Genomic DNA, 16,276 nt, shown 5'->3' with positions numbered 1-16,276 from the left:
GTGGACTTGCAGGGGGGCCATGGCGTGCAGGGCGGAAGCGGCCTGTCCAGCAGCACTGTAAGCCTTAGCCGTCAGAGCGGATGAGAACTTACAGGCCCTGGACAGAAGGCGTGGACTACCCCTCCAGGCAGCGGCTCCTTGCGGGCAGAGCTGCATAGCAATGGCGCGCTCAACCGGAGGGATGTCCACATACACTTGGGCCGCCCCCCCGTGATTGGGCTCTCGGGCGAGATCCCAATTCGTCAGTCACGACTGACGTTACGTAGAACGTGACTGACTGAAAGGGAACTGATTATGTTAGCATGTTTTACAAGAAAATACTATTTCAGTCTACCAAAATTTCATGTTTCATTCATTGTGTTGAGGAATCTATGTAATTAACTGTGAAATTTACTACTGTAGAAATTTCCAAGTGAAAATAGTTTTGAAGTCAATCCTACACCTTTTTTTCGGTGTAGTATAACACGCATATTGTACAGGTACAGCTTATTTTTTTTAACCATGTATACATCAATCAATTATTTATTTTTTTGCGTCAGACTGCAGCAAATGAGTGTAAACACATTTTTATCAGTCATAACTTGTAGTAGGGCTGCACAATTTGGGGGAAGAGGGGGAATTCCGTTTTTTCTGATAAAAATTGTGATTGACCATAAGCTGCTCATGTGTAAACAGACAATTCACTTTGAAACATGCAGCAAATATATTTATTTAACTATATCATAGCTTTGAGATTTGATAATCACACACTAAGCCATATACTGATTTTGGTTTTATTTCTATGCAGCCCTAACATTTGGAGAGAAATAGCGCAAACACTGCACAAAGATGAAACTTTTTAGTGCGCATGCGTCGACCGCCTATGTTAGTGTATGCTATCAAATGAAGTATATGCATTTGCTTGTACGCATAGGATAAGCGAACATGTACAAAATGAAGCATACTTTGGACTTACTGATGGAAAGACCACACCTATATGAAAGCTGAGCTCTTTACCAACATTACAACCACACACATGACATTCAGAGGTATATGCTAAAAAAAATCAAGAAAGGAAGGATATTTCTATTTTAGCAGCATAAATTTAACACTGTTACCAGCCATTCAGAGAGAGACAACAAGCACAATAAACACAGACACCTGACAGGAAACACATCACACACATAAAAATGCACAAGTCGCAAGTGCCCACTGGAGTGCAGGGTAAGTATTTCTCTGAGTGCTTTCATCAATACTAACAATGTGAATAACGACTATAGCATTATGTGCTAAAACCTTGAATTTTAACCTTGAACTTTCACCCCGTGGCATGCCTGTTGCAGTCCCAGGGCACAAGCAGGTGCAGTGAACATGCACAGATAAGCATTCTCTCATCACTGGTAGCACTTTAAGTGAAAGGAAATCCATTCCATGTTCAGAACATGTCACTGCTGAAAATCATGTAAGTGCAGCTTACATAATGTTTAAGTTAAACCCATTTGACTAAAGAGCAACCAGTTGTGAGACATCAATATTCCAACAAATCCAAATACCCTATTCCCCTAACCCCCTTGCTGTGGCAACAACTTCGGCATCCCTGGCGATAGCAACAAGGAAGGGAGGGGGATGGGGTTCAGTCAACGCATGCTAGTTTCCTATTAGCTGGCTCTCATGAGGAAATAATTGGTGTTGCCCATGCAGAATCTACAATACTCAAAATGTCTTACCCTGTCTTTCCCTATGAGACACTTTGCATGAACAGAAGACAAATAATGGACGCAATATTAATCAAATTTTGTTTGTGCTCAATATAGCAGAAGAAAGTAACTTTCAATCATAACACAATGCCATGACAATGCCAGTACACGGTTCAAAATGTTTGGGTCTGTGTGGGTCCTAATGCCCCAGTATAGTGACTGGGACACTATACTGTCAAAAAGCACTGTCTTTCGGATGAGATGTTAAACCGAGGTCCTGACTCTCTGTGGTCATTAAAAATCCCATGACACTTCTCGTAAAGAGTAGGGGTGTAACCAGGGTGCGAACTACGGGGGAGCTAGGGGGAGCTTGGCTCCCCTTAATAAGACATGGGCTCCCCTGAAAACGAGATTTGTGAAATTTTGGGGGGTCTCAAAAAATATTGACAATGTGTTATTTTGACGTGCAATTTCCATTTTATGTAATGTGATCATCGTGGATTATCGTGTAAAATTGCAAAAATATCATTCATTCATGCATGACGGCGATTTAAACCTAATTCACTTCAATAAAGATAACTATACACGCTATTCTTGTCATGAGCATCGAGGTGTGGGGGCGCTGCGGTGCAAATTCCACTCATGTTTAGTACATGTTAACTCAAAGATTCGTAGAAAAAATATAAACGTTGGACTTTGTGGTAGTTTCTGTGTTAAGGTAAGGCATGTTATTCGCAATTATGTGTTGTAGCTGGGTTGTTATAGGTCTGCGTGACTCTCGATGTATTAGGCCTAATTGAACAGAGGAATTATGGTATTCTCCTGTAGCCTAACGACGAGTAACTTTACATTAACCGTTGTTCATGTGAACTCAAAGACAGCCTGATTCCTGGCCAAATTGCCCCCCTGGCCTTTGTCAATCATGGCCCCCTAATAATCCCCAACCACTTGATTGGCTCTATGACTCTCCTCTCCACCTGTAGCTGGTGTGTGGTGAGTGCACTGGCGCCATTGTACTGTGACTGCCGTCACATCATCCAAGTGGATGCTGCACACTGGTGGTGGTTGAGGAGCAGTGTTGGGCAGTATCGCATTACTTAGTAACGCACTACTGTAATTTGATTACTATTTTAGTAACAGAGTAATTTAACGCGTTATAATTTTCAAAATAGTAATTAGAGTACTAAGTAACGAGTTACTGTAATTTGATTATTTTTTTAATAACGGAGTAATTTAACGTTATTAATTGTCAAAATAGTAATTAGAGTATAGTTACAGGCCGAGGTCTCTATACGTTACTGCCACGTTACATTGCTGACAGAATGCAGTGTTTTATAATCTAGAGATTGTAAAAAGGATGTAGCACACGCACTGTTGAGTCAAGTGCCAGTGGATTAGAGACCTGCTCCCGTGAGACCCGAGTGCTGGTGCGGGCAGGTAGACACTCGTGTGTGTGCGGGATGTGGGAGAATAAAATGATTCACGGGCCTCCCGCAAAATAGAAATATCTAAAGCAAATAATTAGTTATTCATCTATTGCACAAAAGCAACATGAACTAATATAAGTGAACCAAACTGAGAGGCCATTTTGAAGGCTCAGGAAACCTTTGCAGGTGTTTTGAGTTGATTAGCTGATTGGCATGTCACCATATTCTAATTTGTTGAGATAGTGAATTGGTGGGTTTTTGTTAAATGTGAGCCAAAATCATCACAATTAAAAGAACCAAAGACTTAAACTACTTCAGTCTGTGTGCATTGAATTTATTTAATACACGAGTTTCACAATTTGAGTTGAATTACTGGAATAAATGAACTTTTCCACGTCATTCTAATTTATTGAGATGCACCTGTATAAACGATTAACAGGTGCAAGCATATGCAGAGTTTCTATTTAGGCTATAACGTGTTCGCAGCGTTGAGCAATGCAGTGCTGAAATTTGCGTGCTCATGAATCCTCTCATTATAACACACAAATTGTAGACATTATGAAAGATTCATTATGCATATATGTATTGTGTTATAACAGAAATTTGTGAGATTTCGATGAACTGAGATGTATTTTAGAGATTATAAATGCAGCGCTCTTTGCTGGCATTCTGCCATGCCAAACCATGCATGCAGCAGCCGCTTGCTTTAGTTAAAAATAACAGTGTTCTGTGAATGTTGAAATATTTATCGGGAGCGTGTATGCTGGGATTTCATAAATTTCATGGAGAAAAAAGTTACGTAACTAGTAATGTAACCAGTTACTAATTAATTTTGAAATAAATTAATCAGAACAGTAACGTGATTTTAAAAGAAGTAATCAGTAATCAGTAATTTGATTACATTTTCAGATTAACTTGCCCAACACTTTTGAGGAGAGACCCCCACACGATTGTAAAGTGCTTTGGGTGTACAACAATACACATTAAAGCGCTATATAAATGCATCATCCATTCATTCAATTTATAGTGAAAAAACAGTAAAAGGACATTCCCAGATGTCACATCTTTTATTTAACCTCAGGTTTTCCGGTCATTTTGACCTGGAGAGGATTTTCTTTTCCTGAAAATGCTTGTTAATATTATTGCATTGGACTAAAACTTACTGCATTTGCTCACACAGGGTATAACAACTTCACAAATTTTTTTTTTAATCAGTTTTGTTTTCCCAACTTGATACACTAGTGGTGTTCCCAGTCAACAAATGCCCGACCTACAAAAACCTGCTTAGAATTTTTTTTGTTATGCTGTATTAATCACCAAATCTTGGATTCAAGGCTGGACAATAATTCAATATCAATATGTATCGCGATATAATTTTTTTCAATAACGGTGATATGATTTTTAAACACATTTCCGATATTTCGATATACATTACCAGTTTCCCATACATTGATTTATTTGTGCCGTTTGACTTCATTGAATAAACATGAGCACTGCACGTTTCAAAATCATAACACGGCGTGGGTGTTTTATATGAATGTATCTCTGAAAGGAATTGACTGTCTTCAGAAAAGTTTCAATGGCATTTTCATTTGATCTGATAAAGTAACATTCATGAGCGAGGGAAGTTTATTCAGAGGAACTTAGGAGGAGCTTCCAACAGAAAAGAGTCAACTGAGGAATAAATGGAAGCAGAGAATCAGTCTTATCTGGGTTTGGCCCTGAAGTCCTTTGGCCGCGAACTGAGGAATCCGAGGTGTGACAGGTAGATCGGGAGGCAAGGAACTCATAGAGAACAGCTTGTAACCTTGAGACCAGCCGACGAGTAACTGAGGTGAGTGAGTATTTGACTGGTGTGGTAAGTGGGTGCAGGTGTCCGTGATCAGTAATCAGGTGATTGTGAGCGGGTGTAGGAGGCTGATTCGGCTGGTGAGGCAGGTGTTTCCATGACAGTACCTCTCCCCCCCACGGGCATCTCCCGACGCTCGAGACTGACGGCTAGGATGACCGCGGCCCCTGGGAGTGGGGCGGTCAGGATGAGCCTAGTGGAAGTCATTGAGAAGAGATGGGTCCAGTATGTCCTCTCTGTCTGCCCACGACCTCTCCTCAGGACCGTACCCCTCCCAGTCTATGACCACGAAGTGGAGATTGGGGTCTGGGTGTGAAAAGGCCGGGGCCGTACAGAAGGTAGCGAGCTTGCTGAACACGTCCTGGAATGCCTGGTATTCGGGAGGAGGAGTGACAGGCGATGAATCCGGGCTTTCCACCGAGGTGGAACAGACAGGGAGGTCGTTCCCAACGGAGCTCGGGATAGGCAGATCTCGGAGGCACTCCTGTTTGCACTCCACACTCCACTGGAGTATGTCTCCGGACTTCCAGGCGATGGTGGGTTATTATTTTTTTGGGAAAGAAATTATAGAAATTAATACTTTTATTTAGCAAGGGTGCTTAAAATTGATCAAAAGTGATGATAAAGGCATTTATAATGTTACAAAAGATTTATATTTCAGATAAATAGTGTTCATATCGATATCAGAATTATATCGTATCGACCGAAATTAAGAAATATATCGTGATATCAGTTTTGGCCATATCGTCCAGCCCTAGATTCAATCTTTTTCTCAACTTGTTTTCTTTCAATTAGCACAGGTTTTGTATTTCTTTTTGGAACTGATTGATCATAGACTTCAGTTTTTGAGTGAAAAAAAACATTATTTGGTTATTATTAAGTTCACTCAAAAACTAAAGTGCATAAGAAGTGCCAAGATTTGGTCATAATATAGCATAATATAGCATAATTTACAAGCAATGGGAACACCAAATTAGGTAAAGCATTTTCAGTGCAGTACACGAGTTAAAAGGTTTTTTCTTGTTTTTGTTATCAGTAATGTATATAATGTTATTTTGTGTTACATATTCTGTTCTATATTACGTAGCTATAAGTTGTTATAAGTTGTAAAACATATAGGCACCAATATACCATCCAATGATAACTGAAACATTGTCACAGTATTTTTCCGGTAAACCTTTTTTTTGTTTTTTTTTAGCGTATTAACTTGCATTTTTTTACTGAAGGTTTTACAATAGATTCAAATCACTCTGTCTCTCACACATGTACATATACAACTTCTTATATTAGCAACAGAAATGGAATTAGTCTATTCAATCCAGTGATTGTGCACATTCAGACGTAACACAGTTTCCTCAAATAACATTAGCATAGCACACAGCAAAAAGAAAAGAAAAACTCTAACCACTTTATCCTCCTTGAGTCATGCAGTCCAGGAAGCAGAGAGTGAAAGACAAGCAAACAGAGGTAATGGGGGAAAGGAGGAGGGTTGGAGGTGGAAGAGAAAAAGTGTGAAATTAAAATTGAAAAATAAATGGTGAGAAATGGAAAGAAAGAGTGTGTGAAAAAGAAATGGGGGGAGGGAAGAGTGGGAGGAAAACGTGTTAGTGAAGCAACCCAGTTTTCTCTTGTGCATCTAAACAGATATATTCATATGGAGTGACAAGGGCAATCAAAGATGCTTTAATAATTATAATTTTAATACATGTTTAATACATTTAACACCGAACTGAAATGTTATCTATGGGTGATCAAAGGTTTGTTTTCTATACATAACAACAGACATGTCCAGCAATGGTCATGTATGGCTCTCTGGTAGAGATGAAATATGAGAACGGAACTGACATGTTCTCCACTCATACCAAAATAAGAGCATCACAAAACACAGATGAGGGGTCCAAGCAACCTCACAGGATGCTTGTTCAACACTGTGAGGCCTCGCTGAATCTGTGCCTGCGCATCATATTTGTTAGACAATTTGTGTTTGATTTAGGAGGTCTGTACATTAATTTGTCTCTGTAATGCCCCCAACAGGGAAACACAAGAACTACAGCTGTGCTCTGTTGCAGGCAGCCTTGGCCTTTCAAGGTATTGATTGATCCTGGGTGCTGGCTGGGAGAATTTGATGCCAATTGATCTTTACCATGAGAATTATCAGAAGGAAAAAACGAATTCTCAGAAGAAAATCTTAATCTTGACCATTAAGAGGCTATTACTTTTTTGATTAGCATAAAAGAAAGTCTGAGTGATCAAAGCTGGGCAGAAACCCTTGACAGGATGGAAATAAAAACTCTGGCACACACACCTATGCATACGCTACCTCTGTTTATTATACACACATATACAGTAAAATACAGTAAAATGTAGTTTAAGAATTACGGATAAAGCAATATGGAAATTCTGGCTGATACTAAAAATAATTGTTTTCATTTAATGGCTGGTAACTAACTGATATATACGTACATTACATGAATTTGGGCATTTAGGCATCACAGCATGTACACTTTTAAAATAAAGGTTCTTCATTGGAATTGATGGTTCCATGAAGAACCTTTAAGATCCATGGAATCTTTCTATTCCACAAAATGTTCTTTATAGTGGAAAACTGTTCTTCACATTAAGGAAAGAATGGTTCTTTAAAGAACTGATCACTGAAAGGTTCTTTGGGGAACTAAAAAATGGTTCTTCTGCACAATATAAAAGACAGATTAATATCCCTTGAAACTTATTTAAAGACTTATTTAAAGAATAAGAAAAATAAGTCCTCATAATAAAAGAGGAGGAACCTCTGGGATGCTGTGAGATCATTCTTGAAAAAACTGGTTAGCTGAGATAGTTATAAAAGGGAGATTATGTGTCGAAACAGAATTGACTATGCATTTAAAAACATTAATAAAAGGTTGCTATACTTTTTCATGAAAATGAACTAATTTTTATGCACAAACGCATATTATATGTGCACATCAAATCACTCTGTCATGCTTGTAAAGATCAGGGGCGTTGCCAGCGGACGGGCCTGACAGGCATAGGCCCACCCACTATGATGAATAGATCCATTTGGAGTAGACGTCACAGTTACGTCACTTACAGCTGCGTGCGCATTGTGGTGGCAGAAAAACAATGGTAACAAGTGGAGGGAAATGGGTAAAATCCATGTAATAAGTACATTTTATAAATAAATGTAACATAATATCCACACGCAGTTCACAGGGGACATATTGTATTAGCTCTACAGCTACAGCATGAAATAGACTACTATTTAAACCTATAACATTTTACATAACATTTACCTATTTTATCTTTTATTTATGTTCGACTTTGTAACTCGATTTAACTCAACAATTGTGAGTTTGTCAATTCTGAGGGGGAAAAAAGCTATAAGTGTTATAAGCTCATGATTCTGAGCCGAGGGGGGAAAAAAAGAATAACGAGTTGATTTTTTTTAAATTCAGAATTGTGAGATATAATCTCGGAATTGCAAGATAAAAAAGTCGGAATTTTGAAATACAAACTCAAAATGACCTTTTTTTTATCCTTTTATTCTATGGCTTCCATAGACTGTTATTTTAAAACTCTAATTTTCTGCCACCAGATTGAACCCACCCACAAAAAAATTTCAAAACTGTTTACAAACAGAAATTGGTCTATAGGCCCCTGCAGTTTATTATACAAACATAATATTTGTTAGTTGTTGTTTAATCTATTTTAACACAATTACAAAACTAGTATAACATCTCAAATACTAAAATAAATAAAATGTGTTTTTGCTCAATTCTTAATGAGTTTGATTGACAGCTATGTTAGGTATTAACCAGGCTATCTCAGGCATGTCACGTCTGTGAATTTGTGTGTGTTCACCCAGTCAGTTAACCAGTTATTTGCAATTGTGTGACAGCAACAATGCATTTTCTGTAAAAAATTTACTTTTAAAAACTGGCATTGACACGGGAGAGAATCCATCCATCAGCCCGCAAGTAACGGTAAGACTTTTCAGTTCCAAGAGCAGGCTGATCATGTTCATTCTGTAAAGCTGGGAACACACTACTGTCAGGCCGATTATGAATGAAATGTGGCCTCAGTCAGTGTTTAAATTCATTTAGTGTGCGGTGTTTAAAGAATTTAAGGCCAGCTGTTGCCAGTCGTCCTCACAAAGATTAATTTTATAATATTTGCGACTGACACCGGCGACTAACTGCACCTGTTTCCGAATATGCAGTCCTATTAATTTAAATAACGAATTAAAAAAATAAAAAATAAATCACAAACATGACATTTCTGAATAAAATAATTGTATACACTTCAATTATATCTAATATATTTGAGGAAATATGATGAGAAAATACATTGCCTTGAATAGGCTATCTTTGTGCATTTACTGTAGAATGATGAAATGAAAATTAAAATACACAAATAACATTTTAAATGACTTCTGTTTCGGAATAAATAAAGCAGTATATATATTTTTTCGAGTGACCTATTGTAATCTGCGACAGTATTTAGGGATTGGGGCTTTTGTGAATGATTTTAGGTTGTGTTGACAATCGGCACATTCGTGACGGAGACAGAGACGTGGGAGTTTTACTATGCGTGTCTTCCACTGTGTTCTATGGTTTGTTTTTCAATAAGATCAAAGAAAAGATTGAAATGACCGGAATACCTAGTCGTTAGTTACTAGTGCGGTCACTTTTGCCCAGGCCCACCCAAAAATAAAATTCTGCCTATGCCACTAGTAAAGATTTTAAAAAGTTAAATCTTTGCCATATTGTGTTTCTATATCTTTAAAAGGGTAGTTCATCTAAAAATTAAAATTTTGTCATCAATTAGGCTACTCACCCTGGTGTTTTTCCAAACCCTTAAAGGGTTAGTTTACCCAAAAATGACAATTCTGTCATTAATTACTCACCCTGATGTCATTCTAAACCCGTAAAACCTCCGTTCATCTTCGGAACACAAATTAAGATATTTTGATGAATTCTGAGAGCTCTCTGACCCTCCCATAGACAGCAATGTAATTACCACGATCAAGGTCCAGAAACGTAGCAAGGACATCGGTAAAATAATCAATGTGACATCAGGGGTTCAACCGTAATTTTACGAAGCTACACAGTAAAAAAAAAAGCTGTAAAATCTATGGTAAAAAAAACGGCAGCTATGGTTGCCGGAATTATACCGTAAAAAATACGGTAGCAAGTTTTAGGTTTTACGGTTTTAACCTAAATTTACAGTTAAATATCGTAATTTCATTAACTGATATAATGTTAATATACCAACCTATTGAAGTACTGAAAACAAGTTTTGTACCTCTGTAATACACTGATAACCACCAAATGCAGGTGGTGATGAGAAAGTCACATGATGAACCGAAGCCCATTACAAGCAGCTTTTAAATAATAACATATATAGAAGGTGCACAGTGTCATTCACACAAACACTAAACACCATCATGGTAACACACATGAAACTGAAATAATGCAATAAATATTAATTTAACAACATTAGGTGTAACACACAACCCTAATATACAAAACTGATAAGAAAAAAACTAAGAAGAAATTGAAGTTATTTCAACAAAAAAACATAAAATTTGAAATGTAACGCAGGGAATTCTGGGAATGTCAATTTACAGTTATTCACTGTAAATTATACGGTCTTTTTCACTTCCAAAAATGGTATACTACCGTCAAATTAATGTCCAATACAGTTTTTCATCGTAAATAGTAGGCAAATTTACCGTTAACCATTTAACAGCTTTTTACTGTATGATTTTTACAGTCTTTTACCGTTAAATTCATGGTCATTTTTTACAGTGTACAAGAATACTTTTTGTACGCAAAGAAAACAAAAATAACGACTTTATTCAACAATTTGTCTCCTCCGCGTCACCCTGGTGCCATTTTGGAGAATATCCACTGAACGCAAACAGCGTATGCTATTCTGTGTCAGTTGCGTCACGTGGAGGAGACAAATTGTTGAATAAAGTTGTTATTTTTGTTTTCTTTGCGTACAAAAAGTATTCTCGTAGCTTCATAAAATTATGGTTGAACCCCTGATGTCACATGGACTATTTTACAGATCTCCTTGCTACATCTCTGGACCTTGACCGTGGTAATTACAATGCTGTCGATGGGAGGGTCAGAGAGCTCTCAGAATTCATCAAAAATATCTTAATTTGTGTTCCGAAGATGAACGGAGGTCTTACGGGTTTAGAACGACATGAGGGTAATTAATGACAGAATTACAATTTTTGGGTGAACTATCCCTTTAAGAGTTTTGCTAATTATATAATGATAATTAAGACAAATTATATTTTACAATAAAATATATTTTTAATGAAATCAGAGATTTCTGTCCCTCCATTGCAATTCAGCTCCACCAAAATGTTCACATATGGTCAATAGCAGCTCAACAGTACTTCTCTAAAGCACAAGAACAAACTGGAAGCACAGGAATCATTCAGGTTTCATTAAAAAATATTTTATTTGTGTTTAGAAAATCTTATGGGTTTGTAACTACATGAGGCTAAGTAATTGATGATAGAATATTCATTTTTTGGTGAACTAACCCTATAAAAGTCAGTTCTAGATGATGATCTAAATCTTAAAATAGGCAGAAACAATTAAGCATCCGATATCAGCTTAAAATCACCAATACTGGTTATTAATATGATGCCAATATATCATGCATCCCTAATCTAAACAGCATTAGGGTTGAGCTGCCATAACATACTTTGTCATATTAACAGTAAATACAGAAAACCGCTTTTAGAGCCCCACTGTTACTATTGAAAACTATGAGATGGACTATATGTAACAGTAGGGGACCTCACCCAGCTGGGCAGGACGGAACTAAGGCAGATTGTTCCTCAACATGCCCAGTGAGATGAGCCCATTCTCAGGTAAGTCACTCTAGAGGAGGGGGGGGGGGGGTCTTTAGAGACAGCAGGCAAGGATGAGATCCTAAAATAGACCGTTGCATGTTGTGTTGCTGGAAACGGTCCCACACATTAACCTGCTGGCTCTTAGCAAAGTCAATGAAGATTTCACTCAAAGAAGAGTCTTTATAAAGCTCAGAGGAGTTGTGGGTGGTTTGGATTTGCAATCCAAATCTGTAGACTTGTATGATTAGGAGAAACTGAGATTTAACTGTTCGTACTCTGGATTTGGACTCTGTAATCGCTCTGAATTGTGTGATTTATACAGATTCAGCAAACTCTCCATCAGGGAATCAACCAAACAACTGATATGTAGTTACAAACAGAAAAAAAAGACTAAAGCAAGCATAATAAAACAAATGAAATATTAAAATGAAAGTCAATGGAAATGGAACTGACTTCACAGTGAGAAAGACAACATGGAGGATGAATGGGAAAAAAGCCTCAAAGTGGGTTCTTACGTTATTTGAGCGCAGTGACACTCTTCCCCCACAGCGGGCGCAGAACTTGGTCTGGCAGTAGGAACACAGATGCCCACAGCCATCTGCAAACTTGGTCTTACGGCAGATGCCACAGGTAGGTGCATCATCTTTATGGACAGCCTGCTGTTGTTTCGTTTCTACCCCAATCTTCCTCACCTGCTCCTTATAACTCTCAAACTGCTGGTGCAGTGTCCTGACAGACAGAAAATAAAAAGGGGAGAAAGAGAGAGAAAAAGGGGAAGCATTTGTTAGCTTGTTTGTATTGTTAGAAAAACAACCAGTGTTGTTACTGTTAACTAAAACTTAAACCTATTAGCACAGTTGTGAAGTATTGCAGATGATCAACTAAAATGTTTATTTTCCAGATCAAAATGAACACATCTTGGTGACGCAGATGAAATGTCTGGCTTATGGACAGCATTTAGCATATGTACAAACAGCATATTAAATCGAAAATTCAATCTCAGATTTTCTTTCAAGCTGTACATATAAAATACTTAATCTGAATTGGAACCTAACTCCACTTTGTTTGTCTTCTCCCTTCACTGGAATGAAAATAAACTGTTAATGAATTGCCAATGAGGCGCTGCTGTCTGCTTTAAAAAGATGGGGCTTCATTCCAGTAACATTTCTCAAAGGAACAGCACATTAGCATAACAGTTCCCTTATAGCAAGTGGTTAGCAGCTCTAATGACCACAGTAAAGACATTAAGCCATTTAAAATAGATTCCCCTAAAAAATAAAAAAATAAAAGACACAGCTCATTGTAAATTGTGAATTCATTGCACACATTTCTCTGTAAAAGTTGTTTCCAACACTCTAGGCTGACAGGTAACCAAAATGTTCATCCTCCCCTTCTACCCATCGTCCCACCATTTGTTCAAGCCTATCACAACGCTTGTCATACGAAAATGTACATTGGTCCCACTGCAGTAAAAATCATTCTTCAAGAAAATAAAACTGCAAAAGCAAATGCAAAGCATCACCTCTGTTTGTGGCGAACAGCCATGATCTGCAATTTCCTTTCAAAATCCCAAACCTGCATAAAACAGCGCCTCCAGAATCCACTGAAACTCGCTAACAAAAGCACTCTTCCTACGACTTCTGCTCTCCATGACTGTAAATGCAAGCGTTCTCTCTAGCTTGACCACATTTGCAGTTTCCCTTCTGGAATCAGACAGCAGACTGCAGTCCCAGGTATCTGGATGGAGGTTGTGACTTTGGGGAGTCTTGGCCAGTGATGCTATATTACGCAGTCAGGATGAAGTGTTACGTGGGAAGTCGAAGGCGTGGCGACAAGGATGAATCATTGACAGAGCAATCAAAGGAAAGAAAAGTGACCTCTTTAAGGTTATGGGTGGATGTGCTTAAGGAGATTTATGGACATTTTACGTGCATTTACACACACATATCAAATCAGGTTGGCAAAAAGATCTTCTAAATAAGACAAAACAAAAATGTTTATGTATTTCCAGAAGAATGAGGATTATAAACATGAAGTCATTATTCAGGAAAGTAATACAATCACTAGATGATAAACTAGTTTACTGGAGTTACACTTGAAGATTTAGACCTCTGAGAACGTTGTTGAGGTGGAGAGAGTTGAATTTGCTTTCGGGGTCAGTGTTCTCAGCTGGGAACAGCTGTCATGGTAGCAAGGGACCAGGTCTCCAGCCATCATGGAAACACAAGAAAGCCAGCTATACACCTCTTAAAGAAACAGTTCACCTAAAAATGGAAATTCTGCCATCATTTACTCACCCTCATGTCACTGTCATTTCGAACCCTTATAACATTCTTCCATAATATACTTTTTGCACATTTTAAATAAAACAAACAAAACCTTGTATTACAATTTTCCTTTCCTCTGAAAAACTAAAAATGATAGAATAACAGTCACGAGATGCTAATAAGAATCACCCTTGAGACCAATCAGAATGACAAAAAAACTGTGTGAGTAACATTGATAATTTTCCCATCTAGTGATCTGTTAACCTCTGAGACCAGATAATTGAGACAGTGAGTTGAACTCGAGAGCCAGATCAGTTCATAAAGCATAATTGATAGGCCAATTATTGAAAGGAACTGACTCAAAAGACTGATTCGTTCACGAATCAGACATCACTACTTCTCGTAGTGATAAAAAGAAAAAATCACCCTTTGTGTTCTAGGAAAAAAAGAAAGTCACAATTTTGAAACAACATAATGGTGAGTCACTAATGAAGAGACTTTTTTTCTCCAAGATGCTCAAGCATAACTATTAGAGACTGGAACTACAGAACTAAGAACTATAAATCTTAATAAAAATGTTCCAACAAATTTTCAGGTTTAAATTACATCCTGAATTGTTCTGGGATTCAAAGATTCAAAGTTAAAAGGGTTGCTGATAATGGCTAAATCTAGATCCAGTGATTCACTAGAGTACTTGGCTGGTCACTGGACCAAAATAGAAATGCCAATACAAGCGGACATCAATAGATTTCTTTTAGAACAGACTGAGGTGAGCTCTGAGGGTTGAACTTCGGTCTCTCTACACCTTCATGAAAGGCAAAACAAGTCCTAAAATAGCTGAAAGACTGATTCGTTCACGAATCAGACATCACTACTTCTCGTAGTGATAAAAAGAAAAAATCACCCTTTGTGTTCTAGGAAAAAAAGAAAGTCACAATTTTGAAACAACATAATGGTGAGTCACTAATGAAGAGACTTTTTTTCTCCAAGATGCTCAAGCATAACTATTAGAGACTGGAACTACAGAACTAAGAACTATAAATCTTAATAAAAATGTTCCAACAAATTTTCAGGTTTAAATTACATCCTGAATTGTTCTGGGATTCAAAGATTCAAAGTTAAAAGGGTTGCTGATAATGGCTAAATCTAGATCCAGTGATTCACTAGAGTACTTGGCTGGTCACTGGACCAAAATAGAAATGCCAATACAAGCGGACATCAATAGATTTCTTTTAGAACAGACTGAGGTGAGCTCTGAGGGTTGAACTTCGGGCTCTCTACACCTTCATGAAAGGCAAAACAAGTCCTAAAATAGCTGTTTAAAGGGATAGTTCACCCAAAAATTTTAATTCTGTCAGCATTTACTCAACCTCAAGTTGTTCCAAACCTTTTATAAGTTCTGTTCCTCTGCTGAACACAAAAGAGTTTGAAGAATGTGGGTGACCAAACAGTTCCTTGTTCCAATTGATTTCCATAGTATAAAAAAATACCGTAGAATGGGGCCAGAAACTTTTTGGACACCCACATTCTTCAAAATATATTTTTTTGTGTTCAGCAGAAGAAAGAAACTCACACGGTTTGGAACAATTTGATGGTGAGTAAATAATGACAGAATTTTTTGGGGTGAACTACTAATTTAACTCCAAGGCAGCCTCTAAAGATATTACTGTGAGGTATACTTATAACTTTTTAACTTGTAACTTAGCTGTGCTAAATCCCAGGAGCAGACCAAAAAATTTTATGTATTTGGGACTCCAAAAGACAAGAACATTCTTTTGTGTATTTGGTGTAATGAAATGTGTTTATGCGGTTTAAGGTTAAAAAAACACATTATTTTCCACATACTGTACATTATTGTTTCTCCTCTATGCCCCGCCTTTCTGATACACGTCGATTTTTACAAAGCTCATCGGTCTGAAAAAGCGAGGTGTACTGTGATTGGCCAGCTATCCAGTGCGTTGTGATTGGCCGAAAACCTCAAGCGTGAGACGGAAATGTTATGCCCCTCACCATATTGTGATGATGCCCTGTCAGGCCGGAGTGATGATTCAAAAACATGAAAACCTATTATAAACGAGGCATTCGTTGCATCCAATGGGGACATAATTATGGATTATAATGACTTATACTGTCTTTTTACGCGTTGCGTTGCATTGCATCGCGCCGCGTAAACATAAAAC

At 37.7% G+C, this 16,276-nt stretch overlaps 1 protein-coding gene across 2 annotated transcripts in view; it reads right to left on the bottom strand.

The window, feature by feature from the left end:
- The window catches only part of LOC107556701 (regulating synaptic membrane exocytosis protein 1-like), a 114,818-nt gene that overhangs the window by 84,603 nt on the left and 13,939 nt on the right, over positions 1-16,276 (bottom strand). The window contains exons 2-4 of one of the 2 annotated variants that reach the window (XM_016239871.1): positions 12,345-12,558; positions 6,358-6,369; positions 1,707-1,727 (exon numbers count right to left, since the gene is read on the bottom strand). In XM_016239871.1, coding sequence (XP_016095357.1) covers positions 1,707-1,727; positions 6,358-6,369; positions 12,345-12,558 — 247 coding nt within the window. The remainder of the gene's footprint in view (positions 1-1,706; positions 1,728-6,357; positions 6,370-12,344; positions 12,559-16,276) is intronic. The other variant, XM_016239872.1, reaches the window with a different exon arrangement.

The sequence above is a fragment of the Sinocyclocheilus grahami genome, unplaced genomic scaffold (genome assembly GCF_001515645.1).
Source record: "Sinocyclocheilus grahami isolate Dianchi unplaced genomic scaffold, SAMN03320097.WGS_v1.1 scaffold576.1, whole genome shotgun sequence".
NCBI classification, from domain to species: Eukaryota; Metazoa; Chordata; class Actinopteri; order Cypriniformes; family Cyprinidae; genus Sinocyclocheilus; species Sinocyclocheilus grahami.
The sequence above is the reverse complement of the archived record's forward strand: the minus strand, read 5'-3'. Positions and strand labels throughout refer to the sequence as shown.